We start from the raw sequence: 23,329 nt of genomic DNA, 5'->3' as shown, positions 1-23,329 counted from the left end.
TTGTTGTTGTACCGCATGCAAGGCGGTTTATATGGGATTTTCAGACCTGACTGTATCATTTTACAGTCGAGTAAGTATGTGATTAGCAAGGACATCTTCAGAGCAAGGGCAGTGCCTTTTGAGTCGGTCCATAAACATGTGTGTTACATTGGATGAGTCTTCGATAACTTCAGAGACTAGCCAAAGAAAGAGTTTTTGATAAGATATCAATCACTGCAGCAAAATGTACCATTAACAGGGGAATGTCCTGGTGACGTACATATGAAATATATAGTACCGGAAGCCACAACAACAGCTCTGACACAACCGGAGGGTCTGGTTGACACCACAGCCAAAGCAAAGTTTGAATTAACATAGTGTAAAGCCACCCAAACTCAATTATAATGCCATTGCTCTGTGGCAAAGCAGCACGCCAGCTACTGAACTGCAAGTCTGCTGAGAGAAGCCCAACAACAAAATACCATCAGCCATCGCTGGAGGATTAGGCTCAACAAATTAAACGTTTAATCCAAAACTACAGACACTTGGTAACAAGTGTGACGAAAACATGCATGTCACATTGACTGAATATATTCCTTTTAAAGAAGATTGGCTCGGATGTCTCGAGCTGCTTCTGCGCTTTGATCTGCTAATCAAAACAGCTTAATCCTTAAACCCCTAGAATTAAAAACCTTTGCTCATGGTTCATTTGCTTATATGGCTCGTCGACTGCAGAATTCCTCACCTACACTATTAATGTTTTTCTTTTTTCTTTACCATACCGTTCTGGGCTTCACAATGCTTACCTATGTTTGTTTCACTATCCTTTATTCTTAGCTTTGACTATAGTGAACTTTTATAATGGCGGGGGCCTTTGAATAACAAATGCAATGTGTGTGTGAAGCATAAATTCAAACAATGCCATTGCAACTATATATTAACACAATATTTTGCGCTAGAATAATATAATCTAATATATGAGTTATTTATAATGCAATTCATTCTAGCAGATTACCACAAGGTGCTATATTTTCTGCCATACATGTTTTGTGTTTGGTTCTGACGAATTACCATATTGAACATTTGTCCCCCTCTATTGGGTTAGATGACAATACACTTGCTATGTTTGAACGTAATGCTGTGATGAAAATGTGTCAGAACCAGGCCAGTTTGACAAAGGACTTCCAGGTCCCTTCCTTTACCTTTCTTCTCAAGATACTGATTATCCTTTCAAATATGTACAGTACAGTTAAAATACAAAGATATATACTAGTGCATTATCAAATCAGGCATTAGTTATCAAAATAATTTACCTAGAGTGCCGCTGGAGACAGCTTGATATGGAATATTGTTATACAGTAAAAAAGAAAGAAAGAAAGAAAGAAAGAAAGAAAGAAAGAAAGAAAGAACAAAACCCCCTGCCTGTTATTTTAGATCTTATTATCTGCTCAGAATTGTCATCCTTCGTACTGTTAATGATGATATAAATGAATAACTGCATGAGGGGAGCTGGAAATGGAGACACGGGGTGTATAAGCTTTTTCTTGCATATAGAACCTGTCATCTGTCATTATTTGTCTTACATCCAAAGTGATGAGGTGCCAGACTGCCAGTGCCAGCGAGAGTGTAGTCTGTGTAACACCACAGTCTCCATTAGTGTCACTTCACATAAAGCTTGCCTAATTCTGCATTGGGAGGCTTAGGCTCTGATCTGAGATTAAAAGATGCAAAATCGACTTTCCTCAGATGTTGGCTGCCTGATTATCCCTTTAAATAGTTTTGAAAGGTAAACAAGGCAGCTCTGAAGCACATGGGTCCACGACAAGGAACAAAAACACATGACGGACAACATTGTCCTGGAAGAAAACTTGCTTCCTTCTGCTCTGACAATGTTCCCAAACTCTGAGGATTGGTTTTTCCAGCAGGACAATGCTCCATGCCACACAGCCAGGTCAATCAAGGTGTGGATGGAGGACTACCAGATCAAGACCCTGTCATGGCCAGCCCAATCTCCAGACCTGAACCCCATTGAAAACCTCTGGAATGTGATCAAGAGGAAGATGGATGGTCACAAGCCATCAAACAAAGCCGAGCTGCTTGAATTTTTGCGCCAGGAGTGGCATAAAGTCACCCAACATCAATGTGAAAGACTGGTGGAGAGCATGCCAAGACGCATGAAAGCTGTGCTTGAAAATCAGGGTTATTCCACCAAATATTGATTTCTGAACTCTTCCCAAGTTAAAATATTAGTATTGTGTTGTTTAAAAAGGAATATGATCTTATTTTCTTTGCATTATTTAAGGTCTGACAACACTGCATCTTTTTTGTTATTTTGACCAGTTGTCATTTTCTGCAAATAAATGCTCTAAATGACAATATTTTTATTTGGAATTTGGGAGAAATGTTGTCAGTAGTTTATAGAATAAAACAAAAATGTTCATTTTACCCAAACACATACCTATAAATAGTAAAACCACAGAAACTGATAATTTTGCAGTGGTCTCTTCATTTTTTCCAGAGCTATATATAGATATAGATATAGATATAGATATAGATATATTCTGCTAATCAGATTACATTAGCTTCATGGAATTTGAGACTGCTACTTTCAGTACGTCAATATTCTTTGATCGACAGAGTCTAATCTGTGAGGTATATAATAGTTATGTCCTTATCACCAGCAATCAAACAATAGAACAGGGACTGACAGCAAATGGTAGAAAACATGTTATCTATCACCACTAGCCTCATCTATAACCAGCAATCTTTGAAATACAATATAAGCATACATCACTAAAGGGCATGCCGATGAGTAAACAGTGTGATAAAATCGCTAGTTATATAATAAATGTGAATAGAAAACAATTGTTATCGTTTTTCTTAAATCTAATTTTCAGCTGCTTTTAAGCTTAGGAGGAGAGTAATGTAAATGGTAACTTGTCGTGACTGCTCGACTATTCAAGCTTAAAAAAAAACAAAATGACCTCCCCAGGACTCAAGCCTAAATGTAGCAAATTTGTATATGACAAGTGGAACCTCTCTTTGCCATTCGCTTCCACTGGAATTCCACAGCGCGTTACCCTGCAATAACGCTCCAGCCTGAACAGCTATGGCAGCAGCAGCCTGGCGCCGAGTCGAGTGGCTGGTTCATTCGATGACAGACTCTGCTGTCCTCTGTTTCTGCTGAAGCTAAGAACTGATGAAATGTACAAGAGGCATGAGTGGATTTTTAGGCTCTGCTCAGATTTATTAGGTGTATTTTGCTGGTATCTGCACACAAATCTGGCTCAAACCTTTGTGAAGAGCTGTTGCTTAAAAATGTAATTGCACTGCGCCATTAGCCTGGCTGTGGCTGAGAATGTGCAGCAACAGATGCAACTGTAATTTGTGTCTCATTTGATACAGCATTATTGCCTAATGAAATAGAACATACAGAATTAGTGCAAGAGATACACAGTAACTCTGTTCAGGAGGCAATTAGCATTCTTTATTAGCCTTCCTGTGAACACTTCAAATGTGATTTTGGGAAGAGTTCAGAGACTGAAAATGCATGTCTTTTTAAATTATTGTTTAGACAGCTTAATTACTGAAAACACACAGGTTATAATGTCATTGTTATCGTACTGTTGTGGCTTTCATATACTTTTGAGTTATCAATATGCTTATGGTGTATTCAATTAACAATGTAGGTGTCTGTAAATCTGGCACTTTATGACAGCACAGCGTATGAACCATAGAATTCATTCATTGGTTACCTTTCAGATTAAACGTACTACGGCGGTAGCATACATTTTATATGGGAGAAGGCAGTTGACACATGCAAGAAAAACCATGCCTTTCTAATAATGTCACTATCAAAGCTTAAAAACAAAATACCTAGCGCTTAAATATCAACATTTACAACAGCGCTTAATGTTGCGTCTTCTTTCTGAAATAACAAATACACTTGCAGGAATGTGTTGGGGCTTTATTTCCACAATCTCTGGTTTAAACCAATGTACTGCACATCAGCGTTACCAGCCCAACACTGCTACAGTTTGAGATTAATCCTCATATACCAGAACCACACTACATTGTTACTTATTATTATTATTATTATTTATTTCTTAGCTGACGCCCTTATCCAGGGCGACTTACAATTGTTACAAGATATCACATTATTTTTACATACAATTACCCATTTATACAGTAGTTTTTTTTGTTTTTTTTTACTGGAGCAATCTAGGTAAAGTACCTTGCTCAAGGGTACAGCAGCAGTGTCCCCACCGGGATTTGAACCCACGACCTTCCGGTCGAGAGTCCAGAGCCCTATCCACTACTCCACACTGCTGCCTTCTTTAGAATGCATGCTACAGTATAATGCCTTCTATACCCTAACACTTGAAACATTTGTACCTTTTGACGAAATGCAAATCTGAAGGACTGTTATATCAACATTTAACAGCCAACGTCTGACACTGTGAATTATCACAGCTGGAATTAAATAGTTTCTGAACAGCTGCTAGAAGCAGAGCTTTCATTGACATTACATTCCAACGTCTGGAGAAAGAAAACTGAAAAAACTCCAGAATGAAACATCATATTGTTCTTAGACACTGGCTTTGCGTTTCTCTACCAATACACCATTCTGGTTGCTCAACCACAAGTTGTTGCCTAGTCTATCTTGGTTCGGTTTCATGGTGTTGCTGCATACTGTACTATTGCAAGCAATCCTGAAAACCATATGACATCATTGTGTTATAACTGCCACCGCTCTTATTTGAGCTGCATCCCTGTAACAACACGTTCGTGCACGTGTATTACAACACCACACTTTTATGTACGAGTAATTGAATATCCCAGTTTTTGTTTGATTTATTCTGATAGAATATCTTTCTCTATACCTGCTCTATTTAATTGATCAAAACAGTGGTTGATCTGTATAATGCTGGTGTCCTTGTAAATGTAGCATCTTCCCATGCTTACAGTACAGATAGTTTTTGCTTAACAATACATCACCATGCTTATCTGTAAATGACCACGTGCAGGTAAGCCTTCACATTTCCATGCCTTTGACAGTGCTTTACAACACATCTATGTATCCTATCCTAACTATCTAGGCACATACTGTATTATCTAATGCAAATAGTTCAGTTGACAGTTACTTAGTTCTCTTTTTTCATTTGCAGATTACTAACAATCTAAGGCATGTGCTTGAATAGCTGTAAATAAACCGTTAATAGCATTAAGAAAAATATGACCGCGCAAACAGACCTCACTATACTGTGTGCTGTGTGTACAATGAGCCTGCATGCAGCATCACACCTCAGTTTGAGGGAAAGCATGTTAACCTATGAGGGGCATTAAATCACATGAACAAACACCACTCAACAGTCAGATGATTTAGAAAAGCAGGGCGCTGTCTGAGGATTACTGAAGTGCAGTAATTCCTCTCAACGGGATGTTTGCTGCTATGATCTGTATTGCAATCACAAGAGCCTGTGATGTGCAGGACATCTGTGCTTGATACATGCAGTCGCTGGTTCATTCTGAGCCAGTTAATGTTGTAGAAGCTGAGTTCTGTGAGTATTCCAGTGCTGTTATGTTAATAAGAATAACTGGAGGTGAGAATTTTGTGAGTGCAGACTAATTGACTGCCATTAACAAGGGATTAGGCTGATGTGTCGGTGTACTGTTTATCGTTTGAAGGGATTAGTTACACTTTGCAATTATAAATCTGTTATCGTCCTGAATATAAACCAGTCAATTTCTTCTTTAACTCTGGTGCATATTTATATTTATTTAGGCTAAATGATGTGCATTATATTTGTAACACTGCATGAAAAACACAGCCTACAGTAAGCATACAGGATATCTTCACAATCAAAGTATTTGATACAAGGAGAAAAGCATGGACAGTATACTTGCCTCACTAGCTGCAAGGAACGCATTATTTGCTTCCGCCATGTTCATGTAGTTGTTATTGTTCCCAAACTGAAAAAGAAAAGAAAAATGAAAATGGAAACATGCTTTAGATACCCTCCTCGAATAAGACCAATTACAACAGCTACTGAATGTATGCAGAATGAGGAGGTGCAGCAGTAATCTCTGCAACACTGTGGCTGTTGCACTGAGAGTGGGTATTGCATCATTTATAATATAAAACATGCATACACACCCGCACACAGACACACACGAAAAGATTGTCTAACAACTAAGACTAAGACTAAAACACTTAAATCATCAAATATTTCTTATTTTAATTACATTTTCATCATAATGGCCCACCAGGCCTCTACAGTGGGTAACCACATTGTTTGCTCAAGATCTGTGCTTGCGTGCGTGTGTGTGTGCTTGTGTGTGTGTGTGTGCGTGTTGCTGTGTGGAAGTCTGTTGTCACTTTAAAAGAGGCTCACAGGCACGTCCAATTCAATATAAAAGTAATGAGAAACCAGGGTGGCTATTCATAGCCACAGGATGGCAATTAATGACATTTTTGCATCACAAAGCAAAGTGCAAGATACAGTATTAGGTTATTAACTTTCAGTAACCTCCTTAGGCAATAGTGTTCTACAGTATGTATCAGCAGTGAAGACATTGAAAACAGAAAGCTACATGTAGCAGCGACTAGACTGAAAACAGCGATGCAGAGGCAGGGCCGGCTTGAACAATGTAACCTCAATGCCCCTGTTTTACAGTTTTTTGATGTCTGCCACTTATAATGGGCAGCGACTCTACAAAGCCCCCCTTCAATACCCAGCCCCAGCCCCACTGGGTACTGGCAGCCCTTTCCATAAGAAACACAAAGAACTGGGACAGAGCAGAACAATGAAGAATTACAGCCTGGCATCTGAGCCTCAAACTAAATTAGACCCTTTTTAATCAGTTTTTTTTATGATCATTCAAAACTACTTAATAATTAATAACCGCTGTTCAGATACCGACCTGTGTTGGCTGCTGCTTTATTAAAAAAAAAAAAAAAAAAAATGTTGACGCTCTATGAAAAAGTACAGAACTCATTATTACCAAACTTGATTAATATGGAACACATTTCCTGTATTACTAAGTCATTCTTAACACAATACATCAGGGAAATAAATATATATAAACAAAAAAGGCTTTTGTCTTAAAAGGGCCCCAAACAATCAGAGTTCTCAAATTAGAACTACAGTAGTTGTTTTTTTTTTCTTTCCCCGGTTAAAGCATGCGAATGTAATTACGGAAGGAACTGCAGCTAATCAACTGCGAATGGTATCCATTAATTAGTATATACCCTGTAGAAACACAAAGCACCCAGTAACAGTGTTAACAGCGTAGCGCATTGCTGAGTACAGAAACACAAGCCCTCAGTATTGGCACAGCAGGTGGCTTCAGGAGTCTAATCATTTAGAATGCTCCTACCTGAAGTTTGCTTCTATACATGGGTTGATTTTGAGTTGATAACCCCTGCCAGAGCCTGTAGATCCATGGCATGCAAAGTTATTTTTCAACATTATTGTCATACCAGGCTTAGTTAAGCTTGATCAAAAGCATGACAGAACAGAAATGAACCTTCATCCAGCTCATCTCTCGAAAATTACAATCGCACAATTACTGGTCTTACCAAAATAAAAAAGAACAAATCGCATTTAGTATGTAATTTCTCTTAGCTGACATTACAGAACATACTGTAAAAACAGGGGTAGCAATTATTTGAACACTTTTCAGAAGAAGGATTAATAAAATTGTAAATGTTTAATTTCATTCTTTAATATGAACTTGCGTGATGGAAATCATTTACTAGAAGCGATGACATATTACACTTAACAACAACGATACTGGCGCTCGCTGGAGCTAGAAGCGGGCTCCTTTGCAGAGACGCTTTGTCAGCACAAGCCTCAATCCTGAATACAACGACTGCCCCTCTTGAATTCATGTGCTTGTGATGTACATTAGAACACCATTTATATCACGGTCCTGTCATCGGCAGTTGGTTTACTTTGTACAGTAGTAATCACAACCCATATCCCAGCTATAACCCTTACATCCATGAAATATTGAAAATAGCTGAAAAAAAACAGCTTTCAATTTTTTTTTTTTCCCCATTGCTTTATATGGGGGGAATTGCATCCTCATATGAGGTCATCATGCATTTGCATCCAAAGATTAACCTCCAAAGTAGCACTATAGCATTAGAATGTCCCCATACGAGATCACCATGCAAAATGACAGTGCTGTGTAGAGTAGGCTATACAGTAGCTATCCCCTGTTCAATGACACGATTTGATTCCCCAAGCTGATTCTTCACAACCTCTCTGTGATTCCACATCTTGCTGGACCAGTTGCTCAGGGTTTGTTCCTCTTGCTGACCGATGCTTGTCAGCGCAGTGGGCAAGACAATGGACGAGAGGGACGTTAATTAGGAACAAACGGTGAGGTTTTTTTTTTAAAAATATATCCCCCCCTCGCCCCGCCCTGCCATCCCCTCATCATGCTCACAGTCTGTTTGATTGAACAAAATGCCAAATTAAATTATGTGAGATTGCAAAGTCTGTGCTGCTGGTGGGGAGCCATGAAAAAGTGGGTCAGGACAGACAATGAACGGCATGTAATTAAAAGATGAGAAGCCGGACTAATGCTACTTCAGCCTTATTAGTGCAAACAACACAATATGCACAGAAAGCATTTTGGCAGCCACAGGAGGTCTAAATCAACAGCGTTTAATGTAAGCTTAGCAATCAGATATACCACACTGAATGCCAAATGTTTTGCTGCATTTATTTAGAATGGAATTGCAAAACAAAACCAACCAATGCTGAAACATACTGTAATAGCTAGGTGCAAATGGATCGCTTGATCACTGACATTGTTAAACAGGAAAGCAGGAATGAAGGCCAGTTGTGAAAGTGGGATTGCAGGATTTTAACTGGAGAGGCAGTACATTTAATGTGGTGCAAAGCAGAAACTAACACAACAATTACTGCACATTGTGGCTTCAGTACTGTTATGGATATGCTTGGAAGGGAAAGCATCAAGATGATTTATATGTAAGGAAACCTTGATGGAGCGGTGTCATTGTGAGGAGAAATGATGGCACTAAATGAAAGAGAAGGGATTTTTTTAGAAACATGAAAGCGTGTGTTTATTGCCAGACACTTACAATACTGTGAGACTCCGTTCAAATCGCATGTTCCTTTAATTATTCATGTACTGCTTCTGTTTTAACTGGGTTTAATTTTCCGAAGCCACAGATTCGCAGAACAAATCTTTGCAGTTCAGCGAACATTATTTGAACACGGCGCTTCATTGTTTTTCTTCCATGTTCTTATTTTCTTGCCAGTTGTAGGTAAAGCATTAGATTTGCATTTTCATACCGGTACAGCACAATCTATATGATATTGAAAACAGCACTGGGAGCAACCTTGCTACACTTAAAAGGAGAATAAAACCCATTACCAAGATGGGCATGATATTTAAGTATGTTTTACTGATGGCAACTAAACTTATAAAGCTGATTCATTCGGATGAATGCTTATTTCGCTTTTGTTTTTGTTTTTTCAAACTATACAAAATCTTGGTTAAGTGCAGATTCCCAATACGATGTCAGCAAAGCAGTCCTGCACCCTAAAATGTACAGTACAGTAGTCACATGAACCAATCCAGCACGCCTACGGCATCACACTGAGAAGCTCACAGCCACAGCTTCATTATCATGTCAATATGGCCTTAATTAAGCTTACATTTCCCTACATTTCATTCCAGCAAGATAATGTCCATGCTAATTTCATTTTCAAGAGATCTGGCTGTACAGAAATACTGTCCACAAGGCGACTAGAACAATGCAAGAGAAGTCGCACGGCGAAAGGCAGCTTTACTCTTATACTACAGAAGGCACAGCTAGACTAGACATGCACTGTATCTATTTTCTCAATCACAATCTTCCCCCTTCCTTAAGCAGCTGCTACTAGGTGAACACAATCTCTGAAACTACCGTTTGATATCAAGGCCCTGGACAAACAAAAACTAATTTATAGCACGTGCAATTTTCTGTAAACCGGCAGCTGTCTAAACAAGTTCACAGGCTGCACATTCATATTGTTCATCATCGCTTTTTACATGATAATTTATGTGCACATAACATACACACTACAGCAATTAATTTTATTACTACTACATTTGCTTCAGATAACTGAGAGAGACAGGAAAGGATTTTTTTAAAGATATTCGCAATCCAATTGTGTCCTTGACTTAAACAGTTGGAGTCTAAGCTATCTTGTTATACATTAGTAATCTTAAAATACATTAGTGATGTATGCCACATGTTCTTTGCTAATGGGGTATTTTAACATATATATGGCTCAAAAGCAAGGAATTTGCTACTTTGGTTTTAGACCTGTGGAGATACTAATCCTAATCCTAAAACTGTAGGCCTTTTATCATTTAATAGCATGGGACATTGTTGAAACACACACACACACAAAAATTTATGGACAACCAGATTCGCCTCATATCAGACCGACAGCTTTGAGATAAGATACTGGATTGCTTTTTTTGTTGCTTGTTTTTTTTATAAATAATCTTTGACTGGCATCAAATTTGCTTCCAACTACTGTTTGGACCTGGTCCTGTAAATTAAACAGCGTAAATGGCTAATCCCATGCTGATCTGCAATGTTCTCTAGATGGTTCTGTTTGAGGTGGGCTTTGGTTTTGTTAAAACGATAGCTTGTAGTCAAGGTGGAACATACACAAAATCTTAAGTGGTTAGAGTGATGAGACGCGATCACGAGAACTGGTAAATATTTAATCCGGGGCAGCATTAGGGTGAGGAAAGCAATACACTTGCCAATGTTTGAAGATGCAAATGTGCGAAAGTAAAAGAATCCAGATGGGACAAGCCAGAGGCTGCTTTCCAGCAGATTACCAGACTTTTACCCTGGTTTGATTTCAGGAGGTAATCAATGTACTTCACAGAACAATACAGAACAAACAGGGCTTTGGTACAGAAAGACAGCTTCTTATTTATTTAATTACTTTATTAATTTAATACAATGTATTTCTTTAGTACTTTGTTTATTGTGGATATTACAGTGCTTCCTCTTTGAAAGGCTGCCTGTTCTACCACAGACCTCAGTATGATGCGGCGTGGTCAGGGCTCCCGTTTGTCCGTAATGTAATTGATCAAGCTCATTAATTCTCATTATAAGGTGGAACACAAATAGCTTTGATGTTTCTCCCTGGATGAAGTTACTAACAGTCACTCCTATTCTGATCAAATAAAGTCTGTCACTGTTTCACGGGTGATAGTCTATTGAGGTCTGCCGAAGACGGGTCTGTTTATTCTCTCAAAATACTGTCTGGTTCTGCATCCAGGCTGTGGAATTTATCACAGTGCCATGTGAGCTATGTATTGTGATGCAGCCATTGTTCACATGTTAGAATCTAGGCTAAATTCTCACTTATTAAACAAGTTAGTTCCAGCAGGACTGTATGTCATCTCATTCCAATATGACCACAATACACATATTCCAAAATAAACAAAAGCCTAAGTTTACCAATTTTAAAAATAATATAGCACTGTTCAGTATGTCACCCGTTTAGAAAATTAACGTATATGAAAAAAACAAAGGTCCTTTGTGTTGTACATAAAACGTTACCTTGACAGCATGCTTGTTTGCTGTTTTAACTACATATTATAAAGGTTGTTTTCATATTCAGCTTCTCATAAGGGAACCACATCTCAAACACTGCAGTAACGCAATACTGACCCACTAGCCCTAGTTTTGCTTGTTGTTTCTATCACTGTAACTAAGTGTATTACCAACCAGTTGTTTAATCTATATAAATGTGAGAAACACACAGTGCTGAGCAGTGACTCATACATCAGTCTGTTATACAGTGCAGGGCTGACTGTATTAAACACATCGCTCTGCCGCCAGCTGCAAAGTAGAAGCAATATAGGGAGCAGAGGTTATTGTCTAATTTAAATCTTGGCTCTCTTCCCAGCACTGTACACGATTCCAATTTGTGGCAATGCTGCTCTGTACTATTGACAGAAAATACAACTGGGCGCTTTCCAGCCGATCAACAAGTCGCTAAAGATTAACAGTATGACTGTAGCAAATTAATTGGAATTATAGAAACATATGGCTCTGGATGTTTGCTTTTCACTTAATGTGGCACCTGTGTCTTGAAAAAGCTTGGGTAAGTGCGCCGCTGGTGATGAATTACTGGGATCTTTAAGAGTGTGGACATGATTTCCAGAGATGCACACAATGAAAACAGACACATCTATTGAGCTATGCCGGTTTGGTGTGTGTATCTATCTATCTATCTATATATATATATATATATATATATATATATATATATATATATATATATATATACACACACACACACACACACATCACTCCTTGGTGGAGATTTGTATTTTTTCCCAGCTATTTACAGTGTTATTGGAGGGACATCCTATTATTAATAGGCTAATATGGGCAGCAGTGTGGAGTAGTGGTTAGGGCTCTCGACTCGAGGATCGTTGGTTCAGTCCCAGGTGGGGGACACTGCTGCTGTACCCTTGAGCAAGGTACTTTACCTAGATTGCTCCAGTAAAAACCTAACTGTATAAATGGGTAATTGTATGTAAAAAAATAATGTGATATCTGTATAATGTGAAATAATGTATAATGTGATACCTTGTAACAATTGTAAGTCATCCTGGATAACGGCATCTGCTAAGAAATAAATAATAATAAAACACAGTGATTATGTAAATTAGGGTTAACATTAACTGGTTTACTGTACAGTATATGACAAGTATGCACTTAACATGGGATTGAAAGCAGTCTGATTAAGGGATAGGACCACAGAACCAAACAGAAATCTCCCTTGCTGTATTTTTAATAGGAGTTAGTGTTATGAAAAACTATGTACCCAGCATAGAGTTTAGGCTGTGTTTACTACCTTCATGCAGTTCTGGTTCTGTACTTTAAGTCCAGCAATGAAATCCATTCCCTTATTTAAGGTAGGCTCCAGTACAGCGAATAAACTAGGACAATAACAGCTCCATAATATAAGAACAGAAATCAGGTACAAGTATGAATCTGAAATGGAGTACAAGTCTCCCAAAATACTGTATACTAAAGGAGATTATTTCACAAGCAGCAGAGTAATTATCGTGTGGCTGCATGACCCTCAGCTTGCTACACAGAGCTGCTGTGCAGTAAAAGCCTCTAGTGGAGCTGTATTGGAGTATTATCTAAAGTCTGTTATTCAGCCTCAGCTTGTCAGATTCTTCCAACAAAACAAACCAACCTGTCAAGTGCTGAACACAATCAGGTGCAGGAGCAATCAAATTCCATTGCAAAGTCTGTAGTCGTACTACAATACCAGTGAAAGTGCTAATCTAATAAAAAAAATAAAAAAAACAGTAGCACTTTACTTCAGGAGTCCCTTACAAACAGTCAATAACGTGCAACAGGGTGGAGGCGAACCAGCAACCCTGCGCACCGCAAGCAAGCGTCTTAAACACAGTGCAAAAGAGCCGGGCTCGTCTTTTAACCTCCTCTCATCTCATCTCACCGACAGGGGGCAGCATCCACAACAGCAGCACATCACACAACACTGCTCGTTACACATGCATCTATAAATGTGTTATAAAGAATTTCTAGGAAATACGAGACAGTCGATGGGCAGGCTACATCAAGACAGTGTCACAAGAACAAATCATTCATGAGCAATTTACTGTATAAGGAACTTGAATTACTGGTCATAAAGTTAGATTTGTGCCATTACAATGTGATTGTTATTCTTTGGTAAAAAAAAAAAAAAAAAATGCTAAACCACATTTATTGAAGTTAATAATTAGAACGTAAGAACATATGAAAGTTTACAAACGAGAGGAGGCCATTCGGCCCATCTTGCTCGTTTGGTTGTTAGCTTATTGATCCCAGAATCTCGTCAAGCAGCTTCTTGAAGGATCCCAGGGTGTCGGCTTCAACAACATTACTGGGGAGTTGGTTCCTATTTTCTGTTCTGAATGCCCCTTTAGAATTTTGAATGCTTGAATCAGATCACCACATAGTCTTCTTTGTTCAAGACTGAATAGATTCAATTCTTTTAGCCTGTCTGCATACAACATGCCTTTTAAACCCAGGATAATTCTGGTTGCTCTTCTGTGCACTCTTTCTAGAGCAGCAATATCCTTTTTGTAATGAGGTGACCAGAACTGAACACAATATTCTAGGTGAGGTCTTACTAATGCATTGTAAAGTTTTAACATTACTTCCCTTAATTTAAATTCAACACTTCTCACAATATATCCGAGCATCTTGTTGGCCTTTTTTATAGCTTGTTTTATAGCTTGTCTAGATGAAGACATTTCTGAGTCAACATAAACTCCTAGGTCTTTTTCATAGGTTCCTTCTTCAATTTCAGTATCTCCCATATGATATTTATAAATGGATTATTAAACTAAAGTGTGACCATAAAAATAACTCAAAAACACACACCAGATTGCAAAACAGCAATACAACCTAATAAGAATGCACCACAATTAAATCAGTAAGATCAACTAAAAAAATATGATAACCAACACAACAAGCACCTTTGGAGAGTCTGCTTCTTGCCCAACATGTTGTACTGTATGTGAAAGCCTTGCAATTGCTAAGTTTGTGCCAGTCATAAATCAGGACTGTTTACAAAACAGCCTTTATCAAGCAAGCAATGGTATGCTGCCTCTTAAAGAGGGCATCTCGCATAGCATACAGTTCTGCATGCAGGAATCAGCTCCAGCCAGTTTCTGAACTGCACGGTATGTTCTTTACTGCTCCTGGCAAGACAGGTTTGTTTTGTTTGTTTGTTTTTCTTAGAGATGCTGCAATCATAATGTATAAGATAGGAAAATAAGAAAGCAAGTCAGCAAGACATCGCAAATGTTTTCTCGCCTAAGTGAGGCACATACTGTTAATCTAAGGACAACTGCAGACATTCTAATGGATAAAAACAAATGGCTTACCTTGATGGAACGGGTCCATTTGTTTAACCTGATAAAGGCTTGACGCAGTCTAAAATAAGTGACTTTTATAAACCACAGTAAATGTTAAAAAAAAAAAAAAAAGTACGGGAAGAGGTTTGTTTGTTTACGTGCAGGTTTTGCACAAATGAAGGCTGACTTAAACTAAAGCATCAGTTTTGTAAACAGCAGAATTTTTTTATTTTTATTTTTTTACTTTTTTGTTTAAAAAAAAAAAAAAAAGGTGTTTGCCTGAACATATTCAGCAGGCTTACAGTCGTGCCACAAACAGTAAAGCTCAAATAACAGTTCAGTAAGAAAAACCAATGCTTTTTTGTTTTTATGGAATTGTTGTTTGGGTGATTTGAAACTAAATTAGTGTTTTTTTAATAAAGATTAATGTTTTGTTAAAATGGCCTGGAGATACTGTAATTGTATAACTAAAACATTAAAATGTTTGAATTTACTGCAAACATAGAAGGTTGTGTTTGTGTGTTTTTTTTTTTTCTGGACCCTCACTTATTGCCCATTTTTGCCCATGGCCCTTACCTGGCGGTATAAAGAGGGTTGACTGTATATACACACACACATTAAAAAAATAATTACCAATAATGAACATAACACTGATTAAACGACGTTACAGTATACAATCAATCTAATTTAGTCATGTGCTGGGCCAGCAAAGTAAAAGTGAAATAATCTTCAGAAATAAAAGTCGAAAGAGGATTCCAGTATTTATCATATCAATACACTGTACACTTTCACCTTCAACATGTACTGTATCCCCGTCTCCCTCTGCTAAGTTTCTACTATCCCCTTCACACACTAGCAGCTAAGCAGACACTTGAGAACGTTTTACCAAAGCCATACATATTAGAGTTGACCTATCCTTTCAGGGCGAATCAGAGGACTAGAGCTAACTCTACACCTGAATATGGCACTGATAAATGAAGCTGTGAGGTTGCACCACACATTTAGCAGCCAGGGCCCTGTTCCCACCACGTGCCTCTTGTACAGCAATGTCTCTTCATTCATCTTCATTAGGCTTTCGTTTGACCTGCCTTCTCGCATCGCTGTCAGACCTGGGTCTGCAGGGAGCGGCTGTGCTTCCTAACAATGTACTCTGGATCTCTTCAATGTGATCTTCATGATACATCTGAATCAAACTTAATGAGGGACATGTGGTTTAGGAAGGGATAATGATCTGCCAGTAATAAAAAAAAAAAAAAAAAACACTACGTAAACTCCCATCAAATCATTCATTTTCAAGGTTCTTTGCATTTGATGGCAACATTATTATAGTAGTGCATACTATGCTTTTAATGTGAAGTTTAATATATATATATATATATATATTGTAAGGAAGCAGGATGGGTGAGACAGCAGGGAGGGGGTTAAAACCTCCCTGCGAGAGAAACCTGTGTGGAATGCACTTTTTGTTTGGATTGATTGCTAAATTGATTTGTTTAATTGTTTTATTGTTAATTATCATCCGCACCTGGGCGGTATTGGGGAATTAGACCCAGGTGTGGGGTTTAAAAAGAGAGCAGGCAGTCTGCTCGGGGCTGCTGAGTGGAAGGAGGCAGAGAGGTGCGCTGTCTCTGAGTAGCCATTGAATTAAAGTAAGTGCTGTGTTAAACCGGGGTTTTTGAAAAGACGGGGAAACAGCTTAGCTGTCCCGTGTTAGTCAGGGAGTTCCTGTTTATGTAGTTAGTGCTCATAAAGAGCTAGGTGTTTGTTTTTGTATTTTTGTTTTGGAGTTTATTAAAATAGCGCAACCGCGCAAGAAAAATCAATTTCTGTGTGTTGGGTCACTGTTTTTAAAGGGGCAACGAACCCGAGAGAGGTGGAATTCATTACAATATATATATATATATATATATATATATATATATATATATATATATCCAGATAGTACACAACCAACCTATCTCACCTAATTTGCAAACTCAGAGGGTTTACCCTGAAGATACAGTACGTGTGAGTCAGCACCAGACACAATGCCAACTCTCTATGCCTGTCTTTCTCCTGAGCTGGATGGCCCTCAAATGCCTCTTTTTCCAATGTACAACTGAGCCGCGCCGGGGCCGTAGCGAGCCGTCACGGTGCGGTTAAGGAGAGCCTGGGTTGTTTTTCCACTGCAGATCCGAGCCGTGCTACTGACGTCACACGCAATGAAAGACAGTTGTTATTAATTATTGTTATTAATTAACTCAGTTTGCCAAAAGATCAGCAAACAAATGGTGTTCAAAAATTAATAGAACAGCACAGGTGTGTCTTGTATCGCTATATTTTGTAAATATATTAAGAATTTCTTAATAATCCACAAATTTAACCGATTATATCAACTTAATAAAGTTCAATTAGTTCTGTTGAAGGGGAAAAAAGAAGGTTTTAAAAATAGAATTTGTCAAAGATATTCCATTTAAGGATAGCTGTTGTGTTTTTACTAGAGTTGTTTTTAATTTTGGTGCTTAAAAAAAGAAGCTGTGCGAGTCGTAGTTGGTAAAGCTGTATTTTGTTTTACTATATTTTTGTAAATAAGTTTAGAATTGTTTTATTTTCCACATATTTTTCTTCATATTCATATGATAAAGGTCAATGATTCATGACCATTTGCTTCAAATCGTCAGAAATTCAGGCATAAACTTTCTCATTTCTGATGCACGATTCTAGATCTTCGTGAACACACTGTCTGCCCACAGAGAAACTAGAGCCTGCACTTCCTCAGTGCCCAAGGCTGTACTTTTCTCTCACCACACTCGCTACCCGCCATGTTGTTTGTTTTTTGTCTTTCTGGAGTGTACTGACTGATGCAACGTAATGACGAAAATCCTTAACACCGCCCCTGGCCTGGTTCAGCTCCGAGCCAGATTCAGATGTCTTGTGAGACTCACTTACAGGTAATACAATTCTTGACTTCTGAATGCACTTGTACAGGATCCTTGTTGCATACTGCACATTCGCACACTCCAGCACTGTGGAAGGTTCCACCTGTCGACAGCATACTTTATGAAGCTGCTATTTACAGTGCACTTTCTATATTGAAGGTATTGCTTTTTTTATTACACTGGCAGAGCAGCAATCTGGACAACATAACAGTCACTTATTAACAATCACATGATTGTTAATACCATACTGTACTGTACCATCCATTTATCATAATAATACTGTAGCACCATGCCCATAGACAAGGTAATTATTATGTTGTTATTGATAACAATCCCCTTTCACACCAGCCAGGAGTTGTTTACATAGAAAACACTACTACTGTAAAGATATTATATATATATATATATATATATACATATACACACACACACATACACACAAATAAAATAAAAAAGCACACAGTCGAAAGGGATATGACTCAAAAGTCACCAATATCTTCATGCTTTTGAATATTTATATTCCTTTACAGATATGCTCACTAAATATAAATGTTTGACCAGCAAGTAAAATCATGTTTTCGCCTGCCGGTCTACGATTGTTATTCATTTGTACACATGACCGTTGATCAGAACTGCACAACTTACAAACACTTGATAACTAAATTAAATATCTTCACTTAAAAATGTACATGTACAATTGTATGGTCTTCAAACAGCTCTGAAACAGAAACTTAAAAACAGAAGTTGTCCTGCAGTAGTCGGCTAGAAGGTATTTGAGCCCATCACATCGCCTGGGGCTTACAAAGGTTACACCATGCTCCATACTGTAATGCCCTGAGCAAAAATAAACAGAAACCTCACAGCACACAAGGTCACTTTTGCAATAAAAAAAAAAATTCTAAAGTTTTTCCTCTCTTACAGCCGTTTTTTTAAACTACAGTGCAGAACCTCTAGTAGACTTGCTTTAGTGTCCTTTGCATAGGTCAGACAACAGACTATTTTGTATTCAGTATAAATACTTCAATATCTCTTCATTGTAGCTGATTTATCGTTGTAGAACGGAAGTGGGACTTTTATTGCCTCTACAGGACCTCGGACAGTATACAGCTCAGCACCCACCTCTGGGGTGGGACATGGTAGCCACTTCACGACAGGGATGGCAATAAGACTCCTACTGCATAGCAGTTTCCCCCATTCCAGGTTTTACTACGAGCTTGATAAGTCTCAGTGTGTGTAGGCAACAAGCTCAGGTGTGTCCTACAAAACTGATAGTGCAACCAGGAACGTTTCAAACTGCTATGCAGTGGGAGTCTTATTTATTTACACCCCTGGACTTTTGTAATCTACAGTAGATGGGGTGGACATTCCTCCAACAGGACTTATTGAAGGAGGGGGGTTTACCTGAAACCAGTTTAGCAGGTTTCCCAGATCAGAATCAAATTGGGGACTGGGGCAGATTTAAACGTATAAATGGCTCACGCCAGACTTTACATTGAAATAAACTTGCTTAGTATTTTCTTGCTTGTTTTTGTAAAAATGGTGCAATTTGTGCTTTGGAGACCAGACCTCCAAAACTAGCAACATTACAGAAAAGATTTGATCCACACCCTGCATTAAAACATGTAACCCTGGGCTCCCGAGTGGTGAATCCAGTAAAGGCACTCCGTGTGGAGTGCAGGAAGCGCCTTATATCCTGGAGGTCGCTGGTTCGAGTCCAGGCTATTCCACTGCTGACCGTGGACGGGAGTTCCCAGGTGGCGGCACACAATTGGCTGAGTTGGTGGTGGCTTAGGTCAGCCAGGGTGTCCTCGGCTCACCGTGCACCAGCAACCCCTGTAGACTGGCCGGGCGCCTGCGGGCTTGGCTGTAAGCTGCCCAGAGCTGCATTGTCCTCCAACGCTGTAGCTCTGGGTTGGCTGCATGGCGGGCCTGCAGAGTGAAAAGAAGCAGTTGGCTGACGGCACAAGCTTCGGAGGACAGGGTGTGTTCGTCTTCGCCGCTCCTGAGTCAGCGCAGGGGTGGGAGCGGTGAGCTGAGCCTAAAAATACAATTGGCTATTTCAAATTGGGAGAAAAACAGGGTAAAATCAATTGGCGACTACTAAATTAACAAAAAATGTAACCCTAACGCAATCCAAATACAGTACACAGTCTTGGACTACGAGGGCGCTCAATGTTCTCCCCAGTGAACACCGTCTACTGAAGGTCACAACTCAGTTAAACAGGCAGGAAATCTCATTATTTTTACAGTGTTTCATTACGGAAGGTTAACCTTGGATAACTCGAAATGAACACTTTAAATCAACTGCCCATAATCTCTCTGATACAATAACCATTCTGTTTCTCGTCTCTATCAGCTTGTGGAAATTTTCCTTGCCTCATTAAATACTGCTTTTCAAATCCCTGCAGGTGTGGGGAGAGTCAAATGAAATAATAGCACATGGGATGGTTGTCTTAGCCATTAAAAGAACCAAGTTGAGTAGTAAAATAAATCAATGAATCCTTGATACTGTACAATGAATGAATCCTGATCACCAGCAATCTTGACAGAGAGATGTCTCTATACTGTAGCATGCTGGGGAACTCCAGCCCTAAGGGGCTAGTCTACACCAGGCTCAACAAGTACTGTAGAATGGAATAATAAACTCAATAAGAAATAAGCCTAATAATATTTGCGTCCCAATTATTTTTGACCTTACAGCGGAGTGTTTGGAGTTGTGGATGCCGTTGTACACTCCACTCCCTATCCCACGGCACCATACCCACACCATGCTCTCCTGTATTACATTAACTTGCGCAACACACACGGAAAACAGCTTTACTGGGTTTACTTTAAATGAGCCTTTCTATAAAATCGTAAAATGCAATATTCAATTATGTCCAAAGACATGTTTTATTAACATTTTGGCCAATAAAACTGCATTGGCAATGAAGCAATCGCTGTACAGCTTTTGAGTTAACTACAAAGCAAATATTTTTCCAGTTTCAAACAGCCATCTGTAATAAATATTAGAGCACTGCAAAAAAAAAATGTTCATATGGATGCAGACTGATCTTCCTGGTACTCTGTACAAATGTATTTCAAGTACACTGTAGGAACATTACTGATTATTGTATGTGTTTCAGCAGTTTAAATTGTTGATCCAGCCCCTGTACTATTTCATGCCCTTAAATCATTTAGATTACTTCCTTTAGAAAAGGATCAAAAAGTCGCTTGTTGCCATAAAGGATTCAACATTCTTCCAATGTGACAGACAATATTGTAACAATAATATAGTTATTTTGTGTTATTAAAGTTAGGGTTCGTATTAAGTGCAATGTTGACTGTGCAATTTACAGATGTTGAACAAAAACAAATATATGGAAACTGTTTAGCAAACACTATTGGCTTTTCCATGGAGGTAAAACATAGCAATTAAGTGACTGTACTTTACACTAATGGAGAATAAACAAACACAGCCATGGCAATCAGGACCTCAGACACTGTCCATCAGCCTAATGCATGTCTATAAAACATTCAATAAAAACTGCCAGTGTTATATTACCTCCTTATGATTACTTATATTGGTTTCCTTCAAGAATAGAACCATTTATTTATTGGGCAAAGAGGACTTTTAAAGGCTATGGAATGAATATTGTTGTAATACTGGATTAGCAGTCATTTTTATTAGGATGGCTAATCTATGATGAAGGGTTCAGTTCAGCGGCTTGGTTTATAGCTGCTGGAGGCCCAGCTCTTTGTCAGCTGTACATCAACTTGAACAAATGAAAAGAAGCAATGATTTCTTAAAGGAGAACAAGTTTTGTGTATCTCCTGGAATCGGGAGGGCAAGCAGAAATAGTGCCAAGGTGTCCAAGACCACTTTCTTTTTCTTTGGGTTTTTTTTTTTCACTTCCAATCAAAATAAAGCCATGCTAGTCTGCTCAGTCATCTGAACACTGTACCCTAATCTCTGTACTCGGCTGTTACAAACGGCAAACCCTGACGGGCTTCAAAGGGACGGGGGGGGGAGACAACAAATGAACCAGCCTGATCTCTAACACACTGTTTATTCACTCGATCAACAACAAGTGTTGACTGATGGAGATAAGGCTTTGAAAATGTGCAAAGGGTTCTAGAAGACTGATGCAGTGGGTGCCCGAAAAAGAGACTGCTGCACTTCCTCAATTTCCAAAGTCCGGAAAGGAAGGGTATGGGGTCTGCTCTATTACATTGTATACCTGAGTAAAAGGTATAGCACTGTGCAAGAAACGCACAGCGAAAGCATGGATCTAGGTAATCATCGCAATGCTTACAGAAGTACTGTACATTTACAAAGAAATAATGGGAATAAAACTGTAAAATAAAGAATAATAGCATCATTGAATCTTCACAATACCATCTACTGAACTTCAGGGATTATAATGGAGCAACTTTAAATGGGTGTCTCTGCAGCATGTATCTCTACATACTAAAGAGAAACAAAACCAATGGAATTCTAGCCATTCTGCATGACACACGAGACTTATTAAAAATCGCCCATCCAAAAATGATGGACTTGCTGTTTGAAAATGGGATTTCTGCTGTAATAAACCAGTGAGGTTGATCCTGTCAGTGATATACCGAGTCAGACAGAAATTGAATATCACAGCCCTGTAAAAGAATACACATTGACCTGGTAAGATCCAGTACAGGATCCAGTGCATGTTGGCATTAGCTATGCTTTCTAATCTAAACTGGGAATGACTTGCTCATACTGCCCACTGTATTTGGGTAGTAGTTTCCAATAGATAGATAGATAGATGTATTGTAATATCAGCTAATGCATTGTTTAAAATGCAAGACATTCACAACATTGTACTGTACACAAATTTTAACTTGACTATAAATACTAACCACACAGCACCCAAGTAGTCTATAAAAAGAAAGAAAGAAACAAAGCAGCAATATAAAAATGTGGTCAAGTTTACAAGAGTGGCCAAGTTAGTTAGAATTACTTAATTATTAGGCTACTCTTTAAAAAATGCAATATAAATAGCTAAATGAAGCCGAAGCCGATACTGTTGTACCAGAGCTTTCTCCGGGATGAAAGACGGCATAATCAAATGTAACAATGTCACGATGTCAAAGGCATGTTCTGTCACCTCACTGATAGCAACCCCAAGGGAATGATCCAATTAGCTTATGCAAGAATAGAAAGATTGTACTTGTGTGCATATTAAAAAATAAAAGCATGACTTGTAAATGCTTTCCTGCGTTTAGATAAGAAGAAACAAGAAAGGGCATGTGTTTTTAAACATTTCTGATTTTCAGGGCAAAGACTTCTGGCCGCGAGTGGGATTAAAAGCATTTTCCTTTTTTTTTTTCTTTTCCTTTTACGATAAACGATCATGGAAACAGCGTACCTGTATAGTAGCCAGGATTACTATCTTTCACTACAGAATTTCCCTTAGAAATACATAGAATTAGATTGAGCTGGCAAGCCTTGTTTCTGTCAGAATGACAGGAGT

At 38.6% G+C, this 23,329-nt stretch overlaps 1 protein-coding gene across 2 annotated transcripts in view; it reads right to left on the bottom strand.

Moving 5' to 3' along the window:
- The window catches only part of LOC117425482 (TOX high mobility group box family member 3-like), a 38,937-nt gene that overhangs the window by 9,868 nt on the left and 5,740 nt on the right, over positions 1 to 23,329 (bottom strand). For both annotated transcript variants that reach the window (XM_034042442.3, XM_058993955.1), the window contains exon 2: positions 5,887 to 5,952. In XM_034042442.3, the coding sequence (XP_033898333.3) occupies positions 5,887 to 5,952 (66 nt within the window). The remainder of the gene's footprint in view (positions 1 to 5,886; positions 5,953 to 23,329) is intronic.

Source organism: Acipenser ruthenus, chromosome 20 (genome assembly GCF_902713425.1).
Source record: "Acipenser ruthenus chromosome 20, fAciRut3.2 maternal haplotype, whole genome shotgun sequence".
Classification (NCBI taxonomy): Eukaryota; Metazoa; Chordata; class Actinopteri; order Acipenseriformes; family Acipenseridae; genus Acipenser; species Acipenser ruthenus.
This window is presented reverse-complemented; position numbering and strand designations above follow the sequence as displayed.